Raw genomic sequence first — 22,137 nt, forward strand, 5'->3', positions numbered from 1 at the left:
ATCAGCAAGCAATTGAATATCTCCTGTCAAGCCTTGAACTACATCAAGAACAGAGTCCTGTGGTGTGCTGCCACAAGACTCTATTCTTGCATGGACCTTTACTGTTTAAATTATTTGTTAATGATATTTTGTGTAGACTGACAGTGTGTGTGGAGGGGGGGGGATTCAGTTGAATGCTGATGATCATGCGTTTTGTAGAGTAGTAGCTAATGTCATGTCTCTTCAGGACGAGTTGGGTTGTTTTGAATTATGGTCAAAACAACTAAAGCTACAAGGCCAGTTTGCCTGTTTTGTGCAATGAAAAATGACCCAGAAGGATACTAAGATTAAATCAATGATAATACACCATTTTCTAATTATATATAGAAAATATATAAGTAGGATCACCTAGCCTCTCCTCCCCAATCCAACTCTCACCTCCATGTGGTGAACCCAAGAGCCTGAGCAACCAAGTGGAAGATTGAGTGCCCTACTGAGTTAGTACTCAATGGCTTGGTCAGGTACAAATGAGAGAAGAGATACTTAGGTCAAGTTTGGAGGCCCTTAGGTGGCAGCCCCACCACCAAACTAGGCTGCAGATGGTTGGTAAGTAACCCAGCTGAATCTTCTCTTACTCCAATGTCTCAAGAAAGAAGTAACTGGACTGCCACTATGGAAAACGACTTGGACAGGTTAATGGATATGAGCAGGATAAGGAAGGGGGAAAAATGAAAATAAAAAATATCTGGAATGTTGCTACTTAGAATGTCAGGAGTATCCATCACAAATATCAAGATCTAGACAAAACCCTAATAGAGAGAAATATCAAATTAGCAGTAATAACAGAAACAAACAAACAAAAAGGCTCAGATGAAATGGATAATTACATCTATATCTACAGTGGAGTCAAAAAGGAAGAAAGAGCAAAAGCAGGGGTAATGATTTTTATTCACAAATCAATAAAAAAAAAAAATCACACATTACAAATAAGCTGTGGCTTCCTGACTATTATTGGTGTCTATTTATAGACTATCAGAAAGCCTTTGATAGAGTTCTAAGGAACAAACTGTGGACCATACTCAAGAATCTAAACATGAATCCAAATCAGCTGCTTGCTGCAATAACTAACATGTATCAGAACAACTAAATAGCTGGAAGAATCAATGAAAAAGTTAGAAATTGAAAATCAATAAACAGAGGGGTCCACCAAGGATGCCCAATGTCACCACTTTTATTTAATATCTACATAGATGAATTAGTAAAGAAATGGGAGGAAAATATAAAACTGGCATTTAAACTGGATCGCGGAACTATACTTAATACTATTTTTTGTTTGCAGATGACCAAATAATCATAGGAAGGAGTGAAGATGAACTCCAAAATCAATGTACGCTTTAAACTGCAAAAAAAAAAAAAAAAAAAAAATTGGAATGCAAACATCAACAGTCAAAACCAAAATCATGGCTTTTAAAGGCCCATTTCCAGTCAGAAGTAAAATCATGATTGAAAATAAATTTTTAGAGCAAATTAACTGCTTCAAGTACCATGGATATGCTGCATCATATACAAAAGAAGCTGACATTGACATCAAAATTTCAAATTTTCTAAAGATAACAGAAATGATCAATGATGTTCTCAAACCTAACCAAGTTCAAAAGCATAAAAGAATAAGGTTTATGAAGTTTTGGTAAGACCTTCTCTACTATTTGGAAGTGAATTATGAACCATAAAAACTGCAGAAGAAAAAAGAATAGAAACTGGAGAAATGAAATTCCTGTGAAGGACAGCAGGCTATACTATCTGGGACAAAAGAAGAAACATAGAAATACGTAAAGAATAGACTCAATATATATACGTAAAAATAAACTCAGTATTGGACAAAATATATGAATACTGAAAGAAATGGATTGAACATATCGAAAGAATGGACATTTCAAGATTACCCTCAAAAAATACTCCGATGGAGGCAGTGGCGCAGCTAGGGAGGGGGCGGTCCTTTGCATTTAAGAAATCTTGCCATATTGTCTATAGAACAGCAACTGAGTGATGAAACAGACTTCGACAATGACATGAACAATTTTGCTAATGGAAGAGCAAGAAAAATAATTTTAGAATGTTGGAATTAAAGTTTTACTTCAAAAATACACATAGTGTTTTAATTTATTTCCCTATATGTTGTTTTGACTTTTTGTAGTATTTTTGGTGTATATTGAGAGGAGCAGCAAACTCAGTTTGCCTCCCCTCTCAATAGAAACGCTACCACGTTTCACGTGGTAGAAACACTACTGTTTCTACCATGTGATTTTTTGATTGCAGTAGGCATAATCTATAGTGATAATAGTAATAAGAAGAATGAATAGTAACATATAATTACATAATTAAAAAAAGCGGCTTAATTTACTTTGTAGGTCATTGGTCATTATCTGTATAAAAATGTGCAAGACAAACAACTTTCACACTTCAGATTTTTCTTGAAAAGCTGAAGGTTGTATTGCAGGGGCACACCTTGTTAGGAAGCTTGCTTCAAAGAATAGAAAACAAATGGAATAGCAGAAGAGGAAAACAAATTCGATGCATTTACAATGACCATTGCCCCCCCCCCCCCCCTCCCGCCAAAAAAAAAAATTGTCTCCAATTTTTTCTCCCTCTGAAATTATATCCGCCATTACATGCTATTATAGCAATTAAAACAAATATTTGCTTATTTTGTGAGAAATTTTGCTTATTTCCTTAATAAAAAACTGTCAACAAATCTTGGTATATTAAAGAAAACACATTCTAAATTATCGAAAGGATAACGCCCACTTTAATTTAGGCAGCCGTTGCTTTTGTTTCAACAGACCCAACAGAAAGCAGAAGAAGGATGGATGCCAATTCGGTGATATACCTATGGAACTATGCGTAGAAAAGACAGAGCCAAAACAAACTGTCTGTGAGATATTCATGACTTATTTTTCACGGTATTAACAACACCACACACTTTTTTTTTACAAAGATGTTTTATTAACGCTTATATTTCGCTGATTTTCAACTCAGCATCATCAGAGCACAACACACTTGTACATGCGACAGTGAGTGAGTGAGTGAAACACTATAATTGCAAAAGACAAAAGATCTAAAGTCCTATTTTTTTGGTGTCACCTAACGAAAAAAAAAAAAAAAAAAAAAAAAGCTATGCAGGACTTTTTCTTAGGACAACCGTCTCCCAAATTTTTGGCAAATTAATGCAACCATATTTGTTAAGGTTGGGAGAATTCTTCAAAGCCATGGCTGACTCAAAAAATAATGGGGTGTTGGCTGTTTAGGTAGGAGACAAACACATCCAAAGTGTCTTGTGCACGGGGCAAGATGGCAAACACATCATCTACATAGTGTAACCACACTTATGGCTTGTATGTAGCTGTAGTAAGTACTTTGTTTTCAAAGTGTTCCATGTTAAAATTTGCTAATGGGGGAGAGGGGGGGGAACCCATAGCAGTACCATTAATCTGTTTGTAGAATTTTCCTCCCCATGTAAACTAACCTGCATTCATGATAAATTTAAATAATTCAAAAATATCAAGGGGAAATTTAGACTTGATTAAAATCAAGAGTGTCTATAAGTGGTACATTGGTAAATAAGGAGGTGACATCAAAACTAACCATTATGTCTGAATATTTTACAAAAGTAGAGGAGTTGCCAGTAAGGGGGGGCAAGCGACTTGGCTAAATGCCGGGCCAGTTTATATGTGGGACTATCTATGCTATCGACTATGGGGCGTAGGGGGATATTAGTTTTGCGGATTTTTGGTAATCCATAAATATGGGGTGGTTTAACATGAATTGGTTTTATTTTCCTGATGATTTCTTTGGGCCATGATGTCACTTTTTTCGGTAATTTTCGGACTTTTTTCTTTTGAGACATCGTAGGGTCTCGATGTATAATTTGATACGTGGAACTGTCACATAGGAGATCTTGCATTTTTCTGTTACACTCTTCTTGATTCATGATAACAGTTGCATTTCCTTTATCGGCTTTTGTAATAATAATATTTTTATTTTTATATAACTTTTTTAGGCCAGTTATTTGTTTATGTGGCATGTTGCTTTTTGGAGGCTTAGCCTTGTTTAGAATACTTGCTATATCTAGTCGCACGTTATTGGCCATTGCTGACGGAAGATCGTGGATACCCCGTTCTACTTTCATCATGATTTCTAGTTAAGGAATTTGTTTGGGCGTGACAGCAAAGTTATATCCTAGACTGAGAGCATTCTATTCCCTATATCAGAGGTACATCGGAAAAGATAGCCAAAGTTTTGTTGAAACATGGCCTTCGCACCACTTTCAAACCTCATGTCAAGCTGGCAACTCTGATCCGCTCGCCTAAGGATAAACTTCACCCTTTAGCACACCCAGGAGTGTATGAAGTTCCTTGTGACTGTGACTTGGCCTATTATGGGCAAACAGGAAGATCAGTGACCATCCGCCTGAAAGAACATGAAAGATACATTCGCTACTATTACTATGGCAAGTCAAGACTGGCAGACCACGTTTTGGACACTCCTTCACACAGGATTAGATGGAGGAAAACGAATGTGATATTTAGGAGTTGTTATAGATCTGAAAGGTTATTTTTTGAGTCAGCAATGGATTTGAAAAATTCTCCCAACCTTAACAAATATGGTTGCATTAATTTGCCAAAAATTTGGGAGACGGCTATCCTAGGAAAAAGTCGTGCATAGCTGTTTTTTTTTTCCGTTAGAGGGCACCAAAAATAGGACTTGTGATCTTTTGCAATTATAGTGTTTCACTCATTCACTGTTGCGTGTACAAGTGTGTTGCGCTCTGATGATGCTTAGTTGAAAATCAGCGAAATATAAGCATTAATAAAACATCTTTGTAAAAAAAAGTGTGTGGTGTTGTTAATACCGTGAAAAATAAGTCATGAATAACTATCAATACCTAAGCTTATCTGTTAGATGTCTGTGAGATAGTAATTGAAACAAGTAAGTGAAGGAAGAGATCATCTACAGTGGCGTAGCTAGGGGGGGGGTCTGCCCCCTGGTGGCACTTTGAACTTTTGCAGTTAATTCTAAAATACAGTCTTGAGAACTCAGTTCAAAATATTGTAATACTACTGCAAATTTCCCTCACAGTTGCTAGTCGTGAGAGGAGTTTTTCTAAATAAAATTGATTAAGAATTACCTACATTACTATGAAATAGACTTCACTAATGTCGATTTTGCTAACAGAAAAGCAAGAAAAATAACATTTCAGAATGTTGAAATTAAAGTTTTACTTCAAAAATAAACAGTGTTTTAATTTATTTCCCTACAGGTTGTTTTGACTTTTTGTAGTATTTCTGGTGTGTATTTGGGGGGGGGGGAAATCAGGGACTGCTCCGGGCAGCAAAAGCTCTAGCTACGCCACTGGTTGGAGAATACAGAAGTCAGGGATGACCAAGGAAAAGATGGAGAGAGGACTGGAACAGGCCACTGGGCCAAAATCCCTGAAAGGATGATGATGATGATGATATAGAAAATATATACCTTCTGCATTGATTTAACCTTATTATCTTCCTGGGTCTGGCTTCTATTGATGTGACCTCAATAAAGGTTGAAAAAGGTCTGGGTAGTTGCTCTTCCCATAATGTTTTTTGCATTATGGGATACTAAGGCAATTGATGTGAAGTCAACAGCCTCAATATACAAGTAGTGAAGACTAGTTGTGAAGATACTTCACATGCAAATTTTGTTTGTTTATGCCTGGGTAAGGGGTTAAAACAATAATATAATTTCTTATCAATTATAATATATTTTGTAACTCAGTGGAGAAAGTTTCCACAGCTATCTCTGATCTGTAGTATTTAATAGCATGGTGATACACTATTTCACAATTTGTATATAGAAAATATGTGATTTCTATATTGATTTTGGTATCTTCACAAGTCAAGCTCTAACTGATGATTTCTTAATAATATTATTCATCTTTAGGCTTCTTGGGAATAGTGCAGATCTGCTTGGTGGTAAGCTTTTGCCTTCACTGGATGACATCTCTGCTGAGTGTTCTGGAGTGATGAGCTTAAAGAGCGATTCTTTTGGATCCCACTCTGGACACTTTCATAGAGGGTCAGAACCAGTCTAGATGGTGGCCCTAAGGCAACTGATATGAAGTAAACAGCCTCCACACACACACACACAAAAGTAGACTAGTTTTTGTTTGCTTACACCAGGGTAAAGGGTTAAAAAAATTAATATAATTTTGTTGTCAAGCATAATATATGTTATAACTCAGTAGTAAAGCTTCCTACAGTTAGGGTAATATGCTTTATAAGTATCAAGTAATGCCAAAGAGATACCATATATTTTATTATATAGAATATATATTTCAAATATTTATTTTAATTGAAAACATTATGCTGTGGGTAATGTCAATAAAAGAAAACCATTGCTCATTATCTTGTTCTAATTCAAATAAAGTAACACAGAAATAACAAATTTAGATCCCATTTTTATTGCTCAAGCTGGTGTACTTGTACAAAAGGACATGCAAAAAATTGTTTTTCTTTTGAGCATACAAAGCTTAAGAGAAATGGATGTAGAAATTGTTACAACTGTAGACACTCTTTGTAAAACTGTAAACAGAAAAAATATATAGTAAACAAGTGGTGAAGATATTACAAATTGTGAAATACTATTAAAAATTACAAAATTTGAAAGTATGTAAAAAATAATTATATTTTTCTCAGAAATTCTGTACAAAATGTACCAGTATTTAAATGGTCCCTTAAAAGCATGTTTATTACACATGCACACACACATGCGCACGTACCTGAAGTGGACTTAAAAAAAGAAGAGTTGGTTTATTTAACTGAGGACAAACCATTACACTACCCATTTCTGTGAATGATAAATACTGACAAGGTAGCAGAATGATTTAAAACCTCCTTGAAAGAAGCAAATGATATCCCAAACCATACCCCCCCCCACACACACACAATATGTGTGTGTGTGCTTGGAGTAGTTTGGGATATAAAAAAAACTATATATATATATATATAGCATAGAATCTTCTCAAAGACAATTTGTATGCAAGTAGGCCAAAATATTAACAAATGCAAAATTAAGATATGTGATATGTCAGTATAATATGCATTAAAACAGTAAAAAAAGTGTATTTCCATATCTAAATAATACATATTATAAAATTTAAATATTTAAACAGCATGGAATGCTCTAACTTCCAAAGAGATATTACTAACAAAATTCATGCATTCACATTTTTGTAGTTTGAATTTCTGCTTTTCTATTTTCCCTTGCGAGGGATAAATTTTATACAAAAGTATACAAATGGTTTCAAAGGAAATGGAGAAGGAGGAGATATTGGCATATTTAGGGTTCACTAAAAGCACACAAGTATTTTGAGAGGTAAGTACATAAAAAATAGAAGAATATTAACTGTCCTTAGCTTTGACCAAGAAGCCAAATAATTTCAGAAACTACATGGTTTCCCATAAGTCCCAGACAACCTTCTATATTTCAATAATAATTTTTGCTATGTTTATGTTTGTTTTGTGTTTTCAGGGTAAGAACAGTATAAGAGACAGTAGTCTGTTTTCCATTGAAGAATTTGTATTTTGGGGAATGAAAGCTTTTTCCAACTAGGTCTGTGAAAGCTGCAAAACAGAGTAGCAGATAGTTGAGGTCAGTGGAAAAAATTTGTATGCAAATGATCATCAGAATTAAAATGAGTTATATGCTTCCTGAGTTCAATGCTTCAAAACATTTATAATAAAGTAATGCTAACTTGTACTATGTAAAAGAAATTAAAAATCATCCTATGTTAGTAGTGTATATTCACTTTCAGCTCATCATATCACATCACTGGATCATATCTCTTTGCTAGACTGATGAATCGGCATTTTTTGCAGTTGTTCTAAAATGATTTAACATCCAAGTTGGAGACATGTAACATTGCTGATGATTTGTGCGTGTGCATGTGTGTTGTGTGTGCGTGTTTATTTTATTTATTTATTTTTCTCAACATGACAGAGCACTGGTTTATCATGCAATATGCTGTTTTTGCAATCTGATTATCCTTATCCAGCAGACTGGAAAGTCTTCAATGACAATGCAGTTCCCCTTTACAGAGTCCCCCCACCCAGATATAATAACTTATAATAGTTTCCTGTAGAGTTATATTAAAAGCAAAATTATTCAGCATTATATGGTCTCAGCTGACAAGCTCAAGATGCACATTCAAAAAGACTTTAGCACAATTATCCCATGTTATATGAAAATTGTGGACTGCACACAGATGCTAAATACAAGTACCTTAAAATAAATGACAATAACAATGATGACAATGAGCATAATATTGTTCCAATGCATTCAGTGTTATGGGAACTTATGGGACATCCAGTAAAGTTCAAGTTTTTGCTATTTATACAAAATATATATATATATATATTTTTTGTATATGCAGAAAAAAAATGCTTGAGCCATCTTTAAAGATCTATGTGAACAAGATCTTATTTATATTAGTAAGTATGTGTGATAAATGCACCATGTAAATATGTTTATCAAATTGCTGACAACTACAGCAGTCTTGGTGAGGGTGGGGATTAAAATCAGTACCATACTTTTATATCCTTTCATATCACTCATAAAGTCTCAGATAGTTTATACTCAATAATTTGCTTATCTAATTACTGTATTCATTTTTAAACCACTACAATGCTCAAAAGAAGACTTATATACATGTATAACTTATATTGAAACTATAAAATAACATTACTTTTATCACACACATAACACAAACATGATATGTCTGTGGTAATTTAACAGGCCAGCTGCACATTTAAGTCTGTACAATATTATTATTAGTAGTACTGTATTACTTTAAAATTATTAGTGCTCATTTTCTTATAGCTTTAAGATACATAAATAGCATGATGCTTCAACACATCTTGTATACCATTTAGGTATTTTAGTTTTAACACATTTCAATACCCGTCATAGTATGTTTTTTTTTTTTTCCCCATAGTTAGTCATTCTTATATAAGCTGTGCAGAAAAACCGTTGAAAATTGTACATATACACATATGAAACTAATTCTAATCCAAAAGGTCATTCCTTATATAAATCTGATTCTAATGCCCTCTTGGAACTAACTACATTACAAATTTTACAAAGCTGTAACCAAATGCTGGTTCAGTCAGCCAATTATCTTTGGTCCGTCATAAATTAAGGATATTCAAAAGTACTAAACAGGACAGGCACAGGAGTAGTACATAAGAATTAAAAATTATGAAATCTTAATTTCATAATTTCTAACCTAACAGTAGTGTGGTTTTCACTGGCACACATAGCAACCAAAACTGAACTGCATTTTCTTGCTATTTCATATTCTATAATATGATAATTTCCAACAAAATGACTTGTTTTAACATTATGCATGGTAATTTTATCCATCTATTTCCTAATTCATGATTTGAAATGTATGCGTTCGATGTTTTTTTGTTTATATTTTTTTCATGCACATTATCATGTTTATTGCTTACCTTATTGCCCAAGTTTACACACACACACACCATTTCATTCATTTATTGGCTTAGTTGACAGTAGCAAGTACTGCACACTATGTCTGCAGATGTTTATAGACTCAGTTTGACTATTTGTGAGATGTAAAAGACAAATTTCCCATGAGGAACAACCTTGTCACCTCTGTATGACACTGGCTAATTCACCTTTTATTATTATTATTATTATTACATGACACCTCCATGGAATCTGAGGACTTATTCATCACAGGAGACCAGTCTACACTAAACAACACTACATAATCCACCAGTCACAATAAGTCACTGTAGCTGAAGAACCTTTTGTAAAGGTTCTTCTCATACTGTAATGGATGAAACTCAGATATATCCAGCCAAAGAATGCTGCCATTATCAACTGAGTAATGACAACTGCATTATTTTACTAATTATTTATTTTAACATGCATATTAATAAAACTATTTTAATCATTAAAAATATTAATTTTTTTTTTGTTAACTTAAAGCTATTATTTGTTTCTCAATGCCAGAAGCATCAAAAATAAGAGATAGGAGTGATGTTATCTTGCTCCACCTTTGCAAGGAGTTGTCCTGGTGTTGTACCACCTTACCCCAGTCCTGAAGATACTTTCAGGTGCAAACTTTGTTTGCTCACACTTGGATAAAGGATTAAACTAAATTTATTATAAGAGACAACAGGTTTGTGACATTGATTGAATCTATTTGCTCAAGAGTTATCAGCATATGCAAAAGTAAGTTAACTGATAAAGATATACTGAGGAAACAGTACTCTACTTCATCATATGTTTCTGATTTTTTCCATATTTCATTAAATATAAACTTTATTTTAATACGCATTATATTTCTTACTAGATAATAAAAAAATTACACACATAATTATATGGAATTTTATTACTGAACATGAGCATTAAAATTATTTTGTGATAAAAGGAAACAATTATTTTATATTTTATTACGAAATAGGAAAATATTTACTAGATTTATAAGATACTAAAACTTATTCTAAAGTTAAATTAAGATTAAACTGAAGAAACTAACAACCATGAAATTCTTTATGACAAAAATCAGTATAAAATTATAATTGACTGGATTTATTGCAGTTCACGTAAATCATAATGAATACTAATATGAACTACGGTGTACATATTTGGTCACATAGTTTTCAAAAATATGAAGAGATGTGGGAGAGGGTCCAGAAGTGAATGAAGTGACTAAAATAGTTTCTGATCTCTTGAGTTTTGAATATGAAGAAAGTTGAGATGATGCAATTTGCAGAGTCTAGTGGATAGGAGGAAGAGGAATGATATGATAGACATACAAGTTTCTGGAAGTTTTTTCGCTTAGCTATGCTACTAATTATATATTGGATTTTATCCTTTATCCAAGTGTTAGCAAACAAAGTTTGCGCCTGAAGTACTTTCAGGACTGGGCAACTCGTGGTAAAGATGGTATAAGTTCTCATCACTTGCCTTAGTATCTCCCATAATGCAAAGCACATCTCCTTGCAGACATGTATAATGCCATGCATTAAGGGAAGGGTCACTACCCACTGGTTTCGACCTTTATTGAGGCACTGTTTAAGTAAAGGCCTCTCTCTAAATATTAGGCGATCCCCCAGAACACTCCCTACGAGTGATGGAAGGATGTCCAAATCAGCGTTGTTCTACTCAGTGACAAGCTCATCCTGTTGTCAAGAAGAACTTCTGAGCATTGGCTCTACCCAGTGGCAGGCTCACCCCACCACTAGAGAGAGCCATAATCTCAGCAGTGGCCCCATTCAGAGACAGGCAAAAACCTACCCCAAACAGGACCTCTTATACCTCAAGGAAAGGCGGCACTTCTGCACAAAAGTACATTAGTGGGAGCCAGACCCAGAGGTGGTGATATTAAGGTGGAAGTAATGGAGAAGTCATATACGAGTTATCAAAGAGTGTCACGCCCTATTATTAAAATTCTCTGGATTAGAGATAAGTTTATGGAAGTTTTTTCACTTGGCTATGCTACTAATTATATAGTGGGTAGTGGCCCTTCCCTTAATGCATAGCATTATACATGTCTGCAAGGAGATGTACTTTGCATCATGGGAGATACTAAGACAAGAGATGAGAATTTATACCACCTTTACCATGAGTTGCCCCACTCCAAAAAGTACTTCAGCCACAAACTTTGTTTGCTAACACTTGGATAAAGGATAATATCCAATATATAACTGATAGACATACAAGTTTGTAAGAGGTTGCTATAGGATTAATGTTGAAGAGGTTTTTCATAAAACGGTGGGAGATTGGGGAGAATAAGAAGTCATCCCTGGAAGCTGTATAAGGAGGGTGTGAGAAGCAGGTTTTTGCAAGGAGAATTGTGAATGATTGGAATGCATTGCCTGGGAGATGCGTTTAAGGCACGGTATGATGAACTGTGTGTGTGTATATGACAAAATGGAACTCCTAGATGAGTCTGTGACTCCATGGGATCTTAGGAAATTAATAATAAAATAATGCTAAATATATGGTAGATTAATCAGATTTATAGGCATGTGGTACTAAAAAAAAAAGTTACAAATCTAAAGAAAGGATGATATAAACTAATCAATCAATTCTGATGTGTTTACATATCATTAAATTCAAGGATGCAAACTGTCCATTGAAACTGCAATGATATTTGAATGCTATTAGAATAACATGGATATGAAGCATAAATTATTTGATATACAGGATGTTTCAAAAAGAATGTCCCGAATTGAAAATTGTATATCTCTGCAACCACGAACCACAAATGAATGCGACTTGTACCATGTGAACGGCCTTGGCCCAGAGTTTGATATATAATTATTATATATCAAATTATATAATAAATATAATTATTTGAAATCAGGTTGTTCTGTTTGAAACACCCTATATTTCATCATATGGCTGTCTGGGTGGTTAATTGCTTATTTATTGTATATCTTTGCATATATATTCTTTGATTTACACCATTTTCCTAGAACCATGATGAAGATTCCAGGTATTTAGGTGGTGAAACTTCTAGGTATTGTTTTGATTCATGTAAACAACAATAAGCCTTGGCAATTTTTAAAAAAAATTTTTTTAAATAATTTTAATTTTTAAATTGTCATTAGAAACAAAATTTGGTTTTCTGACATTCTCAGTTGAGAAAATGTATATGCTGAATTGCAGATTAATATTAATAAAACACCCGTTTGAAATCCATATTTGTTTATCATGTTTAATACTGTATCATAAGTTGAGAGGAAAGGAAAGACAAACCTTGTCAAATAACTTAAGGTTTCAAGTCAAATAACTTAAGGTTTCAAGGCCTTTGACAGGATTCCACATGGAATTCTAATCAGTAAATTGCAGCATATGGGAATGGACATAGGGTTGGTGAGATGGGTATGAGGGTGGTTGACGGAGAGATATCAGAGAGTGGTTTACTCGGGAGTAGAGTCCACAAGATGGCCTGTGACTAGTGGTGTGCCACAAGGATCTGTTCTTGGACCACTGCTGTTTAATTTGTTCATAAATGATATAGGAAATGATCTGAGAGGAACAGTTCATTTGTTTGCGGATGATGCGAAGTTGGGTAGGGCAATAGTGAATGCAGATGACGTCAAAATTTTGCAGGATGATTTGGATAGATTGGAGGTCTGGGCTAAGGAGAATGGATGTCAGTTTAATGTGGCAAAATGTAAGGTTATGCATTTTGGGGTGAAAAGATTGGCGGCAGTTTACTGCATTGGTGGAACCGTGCTCCAGGAAATTGATGAGGCATGAGATTTAGGAGTGTTGGTAGATAAGGAATTGAAATTTAGGGGACACATTGCAAAAGTGACCAAAACAGCTCATCAAATCACTTGGTTGCTGAAGAATACGATGACAAGCAGAGACAAGCAGGTTATTGTTCCTCTGTATCGAGCCTTGATAAGACCCCATCTAGACTACTGTGCTCAGATTTGGTCACCTAGGTTTCTTCTTGATGGGGAGGAGGTGGAGAGGATCCAGAGGCGAGTGACCAAGATGATAGCAGGTCTGTGGAATGAACCGTATGAGAACAGGTTGAGGATTTGTGGGTTGCAAAAATTGGTTGATAGGCGGAGGAGGGGAGATATGATTGAGACATTCAAATTACTGAAGGGTTTCTATAAAATTGATTCAGAAGATATTTTTGAGAACAGGGCTGGTTGTGGGAGGACTAGGGGACATCCATGGAAACTGGGCAAAAGTGTGGTTAGTAAAGGTGTTAGAGCTGGGTTCTTTACTTTTAGAGTAGTGAATGAGTGGAATGCGCTCCCTGAGTCTGTGGTGGATGCTGTGACAGTGAATGAGTTTAAGGCGAGGTATGATAGATACTGTATGAATGTCAAATAGTTGTGATGAATATGATTTGGGGCCTCCCTCGATGAGTCCAATGACTCCCTGGAGTTGCCCGTAATAATAATAATAATAATAATAACTTTCAAAAGACTATAATCAAATTTAACTTTAATCATTTGCACTAAAAGATTCAAAAAAAAAAAAAAAAAAAGATACCAATCACTGGAAGTGACTGCATTATGCTTCTTTAAATTGCCACTTCATTTGCTCATTTGATATTTTTCTTCTTGATGGGGAGGAGGTTGAGAGGATCCAGAGATGAGTGACCAAGATGATAGCAGGTCTATGGAACGAACCTTATGAAAACAGGTCGAAGATTTGTGGGTTGCAGAAATTGGTTGATAGGCGGAAAAGGGGAGATATGAATGAGACATTTAAATTGCTGAAGGGTTTCTATAGGATTAATTCAAAGGATATTTTTGAGAACAGGGCTGGTGGTAGGAGGACTAGGGGACATCCATGGAAGCTGCGCAAGAGTGTGGTTAGTAAGGGCGTTAGAGCTGGGTTTTTTTTACTTTTAGAGTGGTGAATGAGTGGAATAAGCTGCCAGAGTCTGTTGTGGGTGCTATGACAGTGAATAAGTTCAAGGCAAAATATGATAGATACTGTGTGAATGTCGAATAGTTGTGATGGACATGATGTTTAGGGCCTCCCTCGATGAGTCTAAGGACTCCTTGGAGTCGCCTGTAATATTAATAATATACCACTGCTTGTTATTGCAAAGGTTCTAGGTTCCATTCTGCATTTAAGCATAGATGCTAATAAAGGACTAACATGGACAAGCTTATAAAGCTTATTACAGTTTATAAGTTTGTCACCTGATTTTATTTAAAAAAAAAAACAAGTTTAAAGTTGTTATTTACTGGAAAGTAAAAAAAACTTATTTTTTTTACTTTGAACTATAATACATAAAAACTAAAGTTCTTTTATGTATCTATGCAGATATGCATGAGCATTTCAACTGCAGGTTGCATTAGTGCTTTAAAAGTGTCTTTTTTTTTTTTTTTCAGCTGAAGAAAATTGTCAGTTCAGTTTCCGTTAAAGCTGGTGATGACATCTAAGACAATTTCAACAATTTTATAAGATAAAAAATATATATCCAAAATTAAATTAATTGATAATGAAAATGATTTTTCTATATTGAACAAATTCTGAAATGAAATGACTCAACAAAAGCTAACTACAAGTTTCATTATATATAATTAGAACAATCTAACAAAAATTATAATGTTATAAATCACATTTTCTGCAAACCAAGTGAAAAACTATAACTAAATGTGGCAGATGAAAACCACGTGCAACCGTCATGACAGTCTTGGTGCAGATCTATCATTACAAGTCACTTTCCTTAATGTAGTCCCACGTCTAATTTGGTCCATCAGTGATTCTCGTCCTTTTCTTTCAATAAGCTCACCTTTAGCTGACCATTTCTGAAAACCTACAATCTTTCCACTTTCTTTACACCACTGCTGTTGGATAAATGCAGGACACGTATTAGGTTCACTAACTGCCACTGATTTATTTTGCTGAAAGTGTTTTTGACTGGTGTTCTTTTCTGAATGTCCAAGAGAAACTGAAGTGTGCTGCTGCTGCTGGGCTAATTTGGCATTGAGAGCTTCTAAGAAACATTGCTTTAAGGTCTTTTCATTCACATTATCATCACCTGAAATATCTAGCTGCTGAACTTGAGAAGAAATCGATAAAGGAATAGCAGGCTGTGATGCACGCCGGTTTACTTGATAGGGACTTCGGGAGCTGGGACTTACACTCCTGTGATTCTTCTGGTCTGGAAGAGAAGGCTTCCTATGAACCTTATGCAATCCAGATTGATGTTGAGAAAATTTTGCAGTGAGTGCCTGAATCAAAACTTCTTTATTACCATGATCAATGCTATGAGCCTGATTACTACTTTTATCTATCTGTGTAGAAACTGAACTAGGAGAGCTAGATCTGGTAGCAGACTTGCAACTTCCATGATCTTGCTGCGATTTTTGCTTTGGAGGAGTTATTTGTGTTATACACTGGTTAGATTTCTTTACTTGTATGTGACTTTGCTGCTGAAAATTTGCATTCAGAGCTTGAATTAGACGAGCTCTACTATCAGAAACATCTTCTTCTATACCCTCATTTGAGGAAGAATAAGACTTAGATAAATTAGAAATACTACAATTTAGGGTGCTGTTGTTACTTTCCTCAGATCTGGCATCCTTGATATTTTCCTCAGACCTATTCTCTCTTGATGGCAAAAGTGGGGAGTGAGTTTGATTCTGAAGAGTGGTATTTCTCAAATTACTTGTGTTATTAGCAGAAGACCTATCATTTTCTACATTAAATCCTTTGCTATTCAGTTTGGCTGCAACTGAAGCAACTGAAGTTCCAGAATGAGTAGTTATTGATGATGTTCGTCGTACAGGCGTTGGAGGCTTATTAGATCGAGTGCTGGTTCGCTGAAGGGTGTGTGACTTAAATCCAGGTAATAGTGGACTGTTTCCAAAACCTGCATAAAAATACATTTCAAATTGAAACATCTGTTTTAATCTATTAATAAAATAGATATATTATTCATATAAATAAGAAAGATAAGTACATAAGATCATAAATATGTAGTGTTTTTAGTTTTGTTCTAGTGCCAAATATATTTTCGCCTGGTTTCATTCAACTAAGGAACAAAGAAAAATTCATAACTCAAAAACTGGATGACGAATTTTTATGCAATTCATTGAAAAGCAATATGACATGAGATGTAAAAGACACACACACAAAAAACTCAACAGAGAATGTGGTTACTTCTCACAGCAATGGTATCCAGGAACTCAGTTGGTAATAACTGCGTTCCTGAAAAGCTCTGCTAAGACCTTCAAGGTTTTGGAAAGGGAGTTGAGAGCACATGTTTACCAGAGCATTGCAGATGTGCTTGATAGAATAGTATTCAGGTCTGTTGATCTGGCTGGCCAGTACATATGTACAACAGTCTCTTCTTAAAGATACTGGTGCATTAGCTTTGCTCGATGAGGGCAAGCATTATTGTTTTGTAGGATAAATGTTTAGCTTATTGCATCCACATATGGATGAACATAGCAGTATAAGTTGTGGCATTCGTGGTTCTAATAGGAAGGAAGTTCAGGTCAGTGCATTCACCCAACAAGATAACTCATCAGACCATCACACTTCCTCCACTATAAGTGTCCATTTCACGGATATTATTATTATTATTGCACAATGATGAGTCTGCTGACTCCATGGAGTCAGCAGACTCATCATGGGAGGTTCATTCAACTGACAATATATTTATCATATTGAATTTATCATATCATCTTAAAATCCTTAATGCTCCTTGCATTAACAACACATTCTGGTAATGCGTTCCATTCACTGACAATTCTCCATGTAAAAAATCTACTCCTCACACCCCTCTTCACCACACTCTTATATAACTTCCAGGGATGACCACTGTTTTCTCCACTCTCGCCTTCTACTCTTTTTATAATTTCATCTGGATTAATCTGATAAAATCCTTTCACAAAACTTAAATGCCTCTATCATATCACCTCTTTTTCTCCTATCCATCAAACTCTGTAGTCCACATTTTTTCAACCTCTCTCAATAGCCAGCAGTCCTAAGTCCTGATATTGTCTTGTTCACTCACCTCTGGACCCTCTCCAATGTCTCCACATCACACTGAAAATCAGTGACCAGATCTGAGCAGAATAGTCCAAGTGTAGTCTGACCAGTGCTTGATACAGTGGCACAACCACTTCCTTATCCCAACATTTTAGAGTACTTCTTATCATAGCAGCACTACGATGTCCAACCTTTGCAACATTAGCAATATACCCTCTAAAATTCAGTCTACTGTCAACCATCACTCCAAAATCTCTAATCTCATCCATTTCCTGCAGTACAGCACTGACGATATAGTACACAGCCTTATATTTCTGCACTCCAAAATGCAACACCTTGCAATTATTGATATTAAAAGTACAACCCCACTTCTTTGTCCAAGTAAAATGTCTATTCAAATCTTCCTGAAGGGAATTAACATCAGCAGTGCTATTTATAATTCTTCCCAACTGTGCATCATCAGCAAACAATTGAAGATCCCCAGTCAGTCCACATGATATATTGTTTGCAAACAAGTCACACAGTAGGGGCCCAAGTACAGAACCCTCCTTTACCTCCACTGGTTACCCTCCTTTTTTGAGACACTGCTCCATCATACACAGCCTGCTGGTATTGTTCAGAGAGCCAATCTCCGATCCATCTAACCACTATACTATCTATACCCATTCTCTGCAGCTTGTGCAAAGTCCAAGAATATCACTGTATATGATTCTTCCTCATCTAACAAACCTGCTAAATTGCTAAAACAGGACCTACCTTTATAAATCCATGCTAACCATCATAATGAATGCTATGTCCATTAATCCAATCCTGTATTATATTCCTAAGCAATCTCTCCAACACTTTGATCATAACTGCAGTTATAGAGACTGCCTATAATTGGAAACTTCTGCCCTAGAACCATGCTTGTGAAGTGATACTATTTTGCCTTCTTTCCACTCCTTAGGATTATACAGAAGGATGATATTAGAGGAATGATAATGTGTCCTTGGTTGTCTCCAAATCTCACTTGATATTGCTTTGTAGAACAAATCAGGCCTCCTCTATAAACAATATTGATCCCCTCTGCTCTTGGGTCCAGTTGATGCGATGCCTAGCTCTTTTCAAATGTTCTCTCCTGTGGCATAGGGATAGAGGCATGCAGACTACCAGTCACCTAGCATATAGACCATCATAAAGTCTTCTCTGCACAATGGAGGGAGGTACTATGTTCCTGTAGCTGACATGAGGCTAGATCACAGCTGATTCGAGGTAGCACTCCTGTTTCAGCAAGCAGATAGTTTTTGATATTGGGAACTCACTGCAGCTGTAGCCCATGGTCTTCCTTCACTATATCTCTAGGATGCTGTTTGTGATTGCTGGAATTGGTTTCAGAATCTGTGAACCATGAAATGACCCGCATGCAACCATCTGAATACCTCCAGTCTTATGATGGCTCACTACTGAATTAGTTAAATGTTTTGTAATCATATCCAAGAATTTTTTTTTTATCACAAAATGTCTTGTTTTCACTCTAGACAAAATGGAAAATTACTTAAAAACAGCCATTTTTATGCCATAGCTCATTTGCATATACTAGTGACAGCACCACTTATTTGTATATAATAACCAGACTTAGTATCACTTTTTACATAATTTACCTGACTTTCACATGTTCTTCCCCCCCCCACCTCAATTTTTCTTAATTTATGGAGACCAATAATACAAAAATGAAATCACTCCAGAAAATGTCATCTTGTGTTTGCAGGTAGCACAGCTCCCTAGTTGCATTTTCATATGGAAGTGGCCAGATTTTGTTTACCTCCCAGAAACTTGAGTCATTTTATTCTTCAAAACAGACCAGAAGAATATAGACAGTTAACAGACATGACACACTGGCCTCATAGTCTAAGCTGCTTTGGCCATAATTGAAAATAACTCAACTCAACTCTAGCTGCATTGTATACAGTGGACTTTTCCCTAAGAGCTTTCATTTTAAGGACCGATGATATTTGCAGAAACAGATGGATTTCCAACATAGCTGGGAATGGTGCATGCATAGGAATTTCCAGACACGTGGGCAGAGACCTGATCAATGTCACTTGTCTGTTATCATAAAATTGTTCTCAACTAATCACAGTATCTTTATTATTGTTCAGCTCAACATCCCTATTTTGTTTTGAAGTACATAATGGATATCATTATTTTTTATTTATTTTCTGTTTGATGCTGGTGTTCAGCAAAAAGAGTGTATTTTTGTGAATTATAATTAAGATAATTGTGGTTATTTTTGAGTTTACATTATTAATAAAATAAAACAAAATTAATAACCATGACTCTTAAAGTGCAAGTAAGAATACCTACTACCACAACTATGCCCTAAATTATTATAATTATAATAATTCTTTATAATTATATTATTTATTAACTAATCTTTATTAAACACCATTTTAATGAAAATATAACATGTGAGAAATACCTATTTTATGTAGGTATTATTTCTGAAAAAATTCCTATGCTACTCCTCTAAGCAAATATTATTTTTATGGCTATTTAGCCTATTTTGTTTAGGAGTACCCCTTTTTTATAATGTCATTGGCTTTATACTCAATTTTTAGGGCATTACTGATGTTTTAAAGACAGATATATGAAGAATATATAGGAAGAATAATCAGACATACCTTTGTAGGATGTACATTTATCTGCTACTAAAGTATGACTGAGAGGAAGGGGGGGGGGTTGAAAATATGGGGATAGAGAGATATAGGATTATGTAGACATCCACCACCCCCACATAATTTCTCAGAGATTATGTAAAGGTGGTGGATGTTTATTGAGTTTTTGTCACATTTTATGGCTATCATTTCTGATATTCTAAGCATTGTTTTGTATGTCTATTATTATGGCTTTGTTGATTTGTGGGGTATGCTCCTGTTCGAGTGCATGGACTGCTATTTCTGTTTTTTCTGTATTTTGATTTTCTTTTGGTTGTTGCATTTTTTATTGTTAAAATGTTCTGGAATTGGTATGTCAGGGAAGTGTTCTTATAGTCTTGCCCATAAAGATCTGATCGCAGAACCTGTGTAGGTGACATCACAGTCTTGTTGGCAAGAAAATTTGTAAACTACATTGTGGTGTTCTAGTATTTCTTTGTGTGTGTGTGAGATTTTGTAGGTTTTAGAATATCAGAAAGAATAAACATCCACTGCCCCTACATAATCTCTGAGAGCTGGAAGCTCCAAAACATAAAAATTAGGTCATGACTCTGACCAACAGAAAACAGCATAGATACACCAAAGAAAAAAACACCAAGACGGCATGACATAGCCTTCACTTCTCCCATGAGCTCCAAAGATGATACACTGTCGAAACAGCTCGCATCCTGCTACTCCCACTCTTGATCTTATCCCATTATATCCTTCTCCTTCCCCAAAAATTTCTATCTTTCACCTCCCTCCCAAAGAATTCTCTGCCCACCCTTAAAAAAACCCAGGTCTCCCACATCTCTCTATCCCAACATTTCCAACCCCCTCTCCTTCCTTTCAGTCATACTTCAACAGCAGACAAACGTACATACGCCAGATGCCACTGAATAAGAAGATAACCAGCAACATTCTACAAAGGTATGTCCGAATTATTCTTCATATATCTGTCTTTAAAACATCAGTAATGTCTTAAAAATTGAGTAAAAAGTCAATAACATTATAAAAAGGGGTACTCCTAAACAAAAATAGGATAAATAGCCTATTTTATGTGTTGTTGGGGGAGCCTCTCATGAGTTTGGAATGAATTAATTACAGAAAATCAATGTATTTTTGATTTCAGATTAGAATATGTTCAATGAATGTATTTTGTAAATTGAGTGAGCATCAGATAGGTTGGAGTCCACCATGATATGATTTATAGCAAACTGAAAACATTTAGGAAATGAAGAAACCTTAATTAAAGCCATTTGCAGTCAATGTTTCTACTCCCATATTAGCGTCATCTTCAGGAGATAATACGAAGGCAGTGTGCCTTTTACCATAATTAAATTTTTTATATATAATGGAGGATAGTTTAGAGGATACATAGAAGATGAGTGTTACCCGCACTCATCTTCTATGTATCCTCTCTTGATTATGGAACATATCAATCTCAATAAATAAAAAAAAATGCGTGTGATGGTAGAGCGTTCCCCCTTTTTACAGGAGTTCATGGTACCATCTAGTCCCCCAAATTTTATCCGGGTTCCAGAACCGGCATAGGCTGACGAATCAGACCTATGGGTGGGTCAGTATTCCTGACTGTCCATGTGTGTCCTCGGACCGGTTTGCCTGCTTGCAGGATGAAAAACACCAGATAAACTGGCAGAAAAAACCCTGCTGTCCATGCCCAAGACCGGCTAACTTGGCTATGACTGAGGAAGATCCTTGAGCTCCTCACGTCATTGACGGGAATTGAACCTAGGACACTCCTTCCCTAGGCATATGGTTGTGAAGCACAAAGCCACTAGGCTAACCACGCGGACATCAATCTCAATGATGAGCCCAAATTTCAAAGCATTTTGGAAAAATGCATGGTTATTTTATTGGACTAAAAAAGTCACCTGAAGCTAAAAACATACTATAGCCCAGATACGACATT

The 22,137-nt window shown here is 35.5% G+C and overlaps 1 protein-coding gene across 1 annotated transcript in view; it reads right to left on the reverse strand.

Moving 5' to 3' along the window:
* Positions 1 to 6,456: 6,456 nt before the first annotated feature.
* Positions 6,457 to 22,137, reverse strand: part of LOC150100909 (protein MTSS 1-like) — a 499,461-nt gene continuing 483,780 nt past the window's right edge. Inside the window, exon 17 of the mRNA XM_090401934.1 lies at positions 6,457 to 6,593. Within this exon, the coding sequence (XP_090258060.1) occupies positions 6,478 to 6,593 (116 nt within the window). The 3' untranslated portion in view covers positions 6,457 to 6,477. The remainder of the gene's footprint in view (positions 6,594 to 22,137) is intronic.

This window comes from Typopeltis vanoorti, chromosome 12 (genome assembly GCF_054136105.1).
Source record: "Typopeltis vanoorti isolate ZY-2024b chromosome 12, IOZ_Tvanoo_1.0, whole genome shotgun sequence".
NCBI lineage: Eukaryota > Metazoa > Arthropoda > Arachnida > Uropygi > Thelyphonidae > Typopeltis > Typopeltis vanoorti.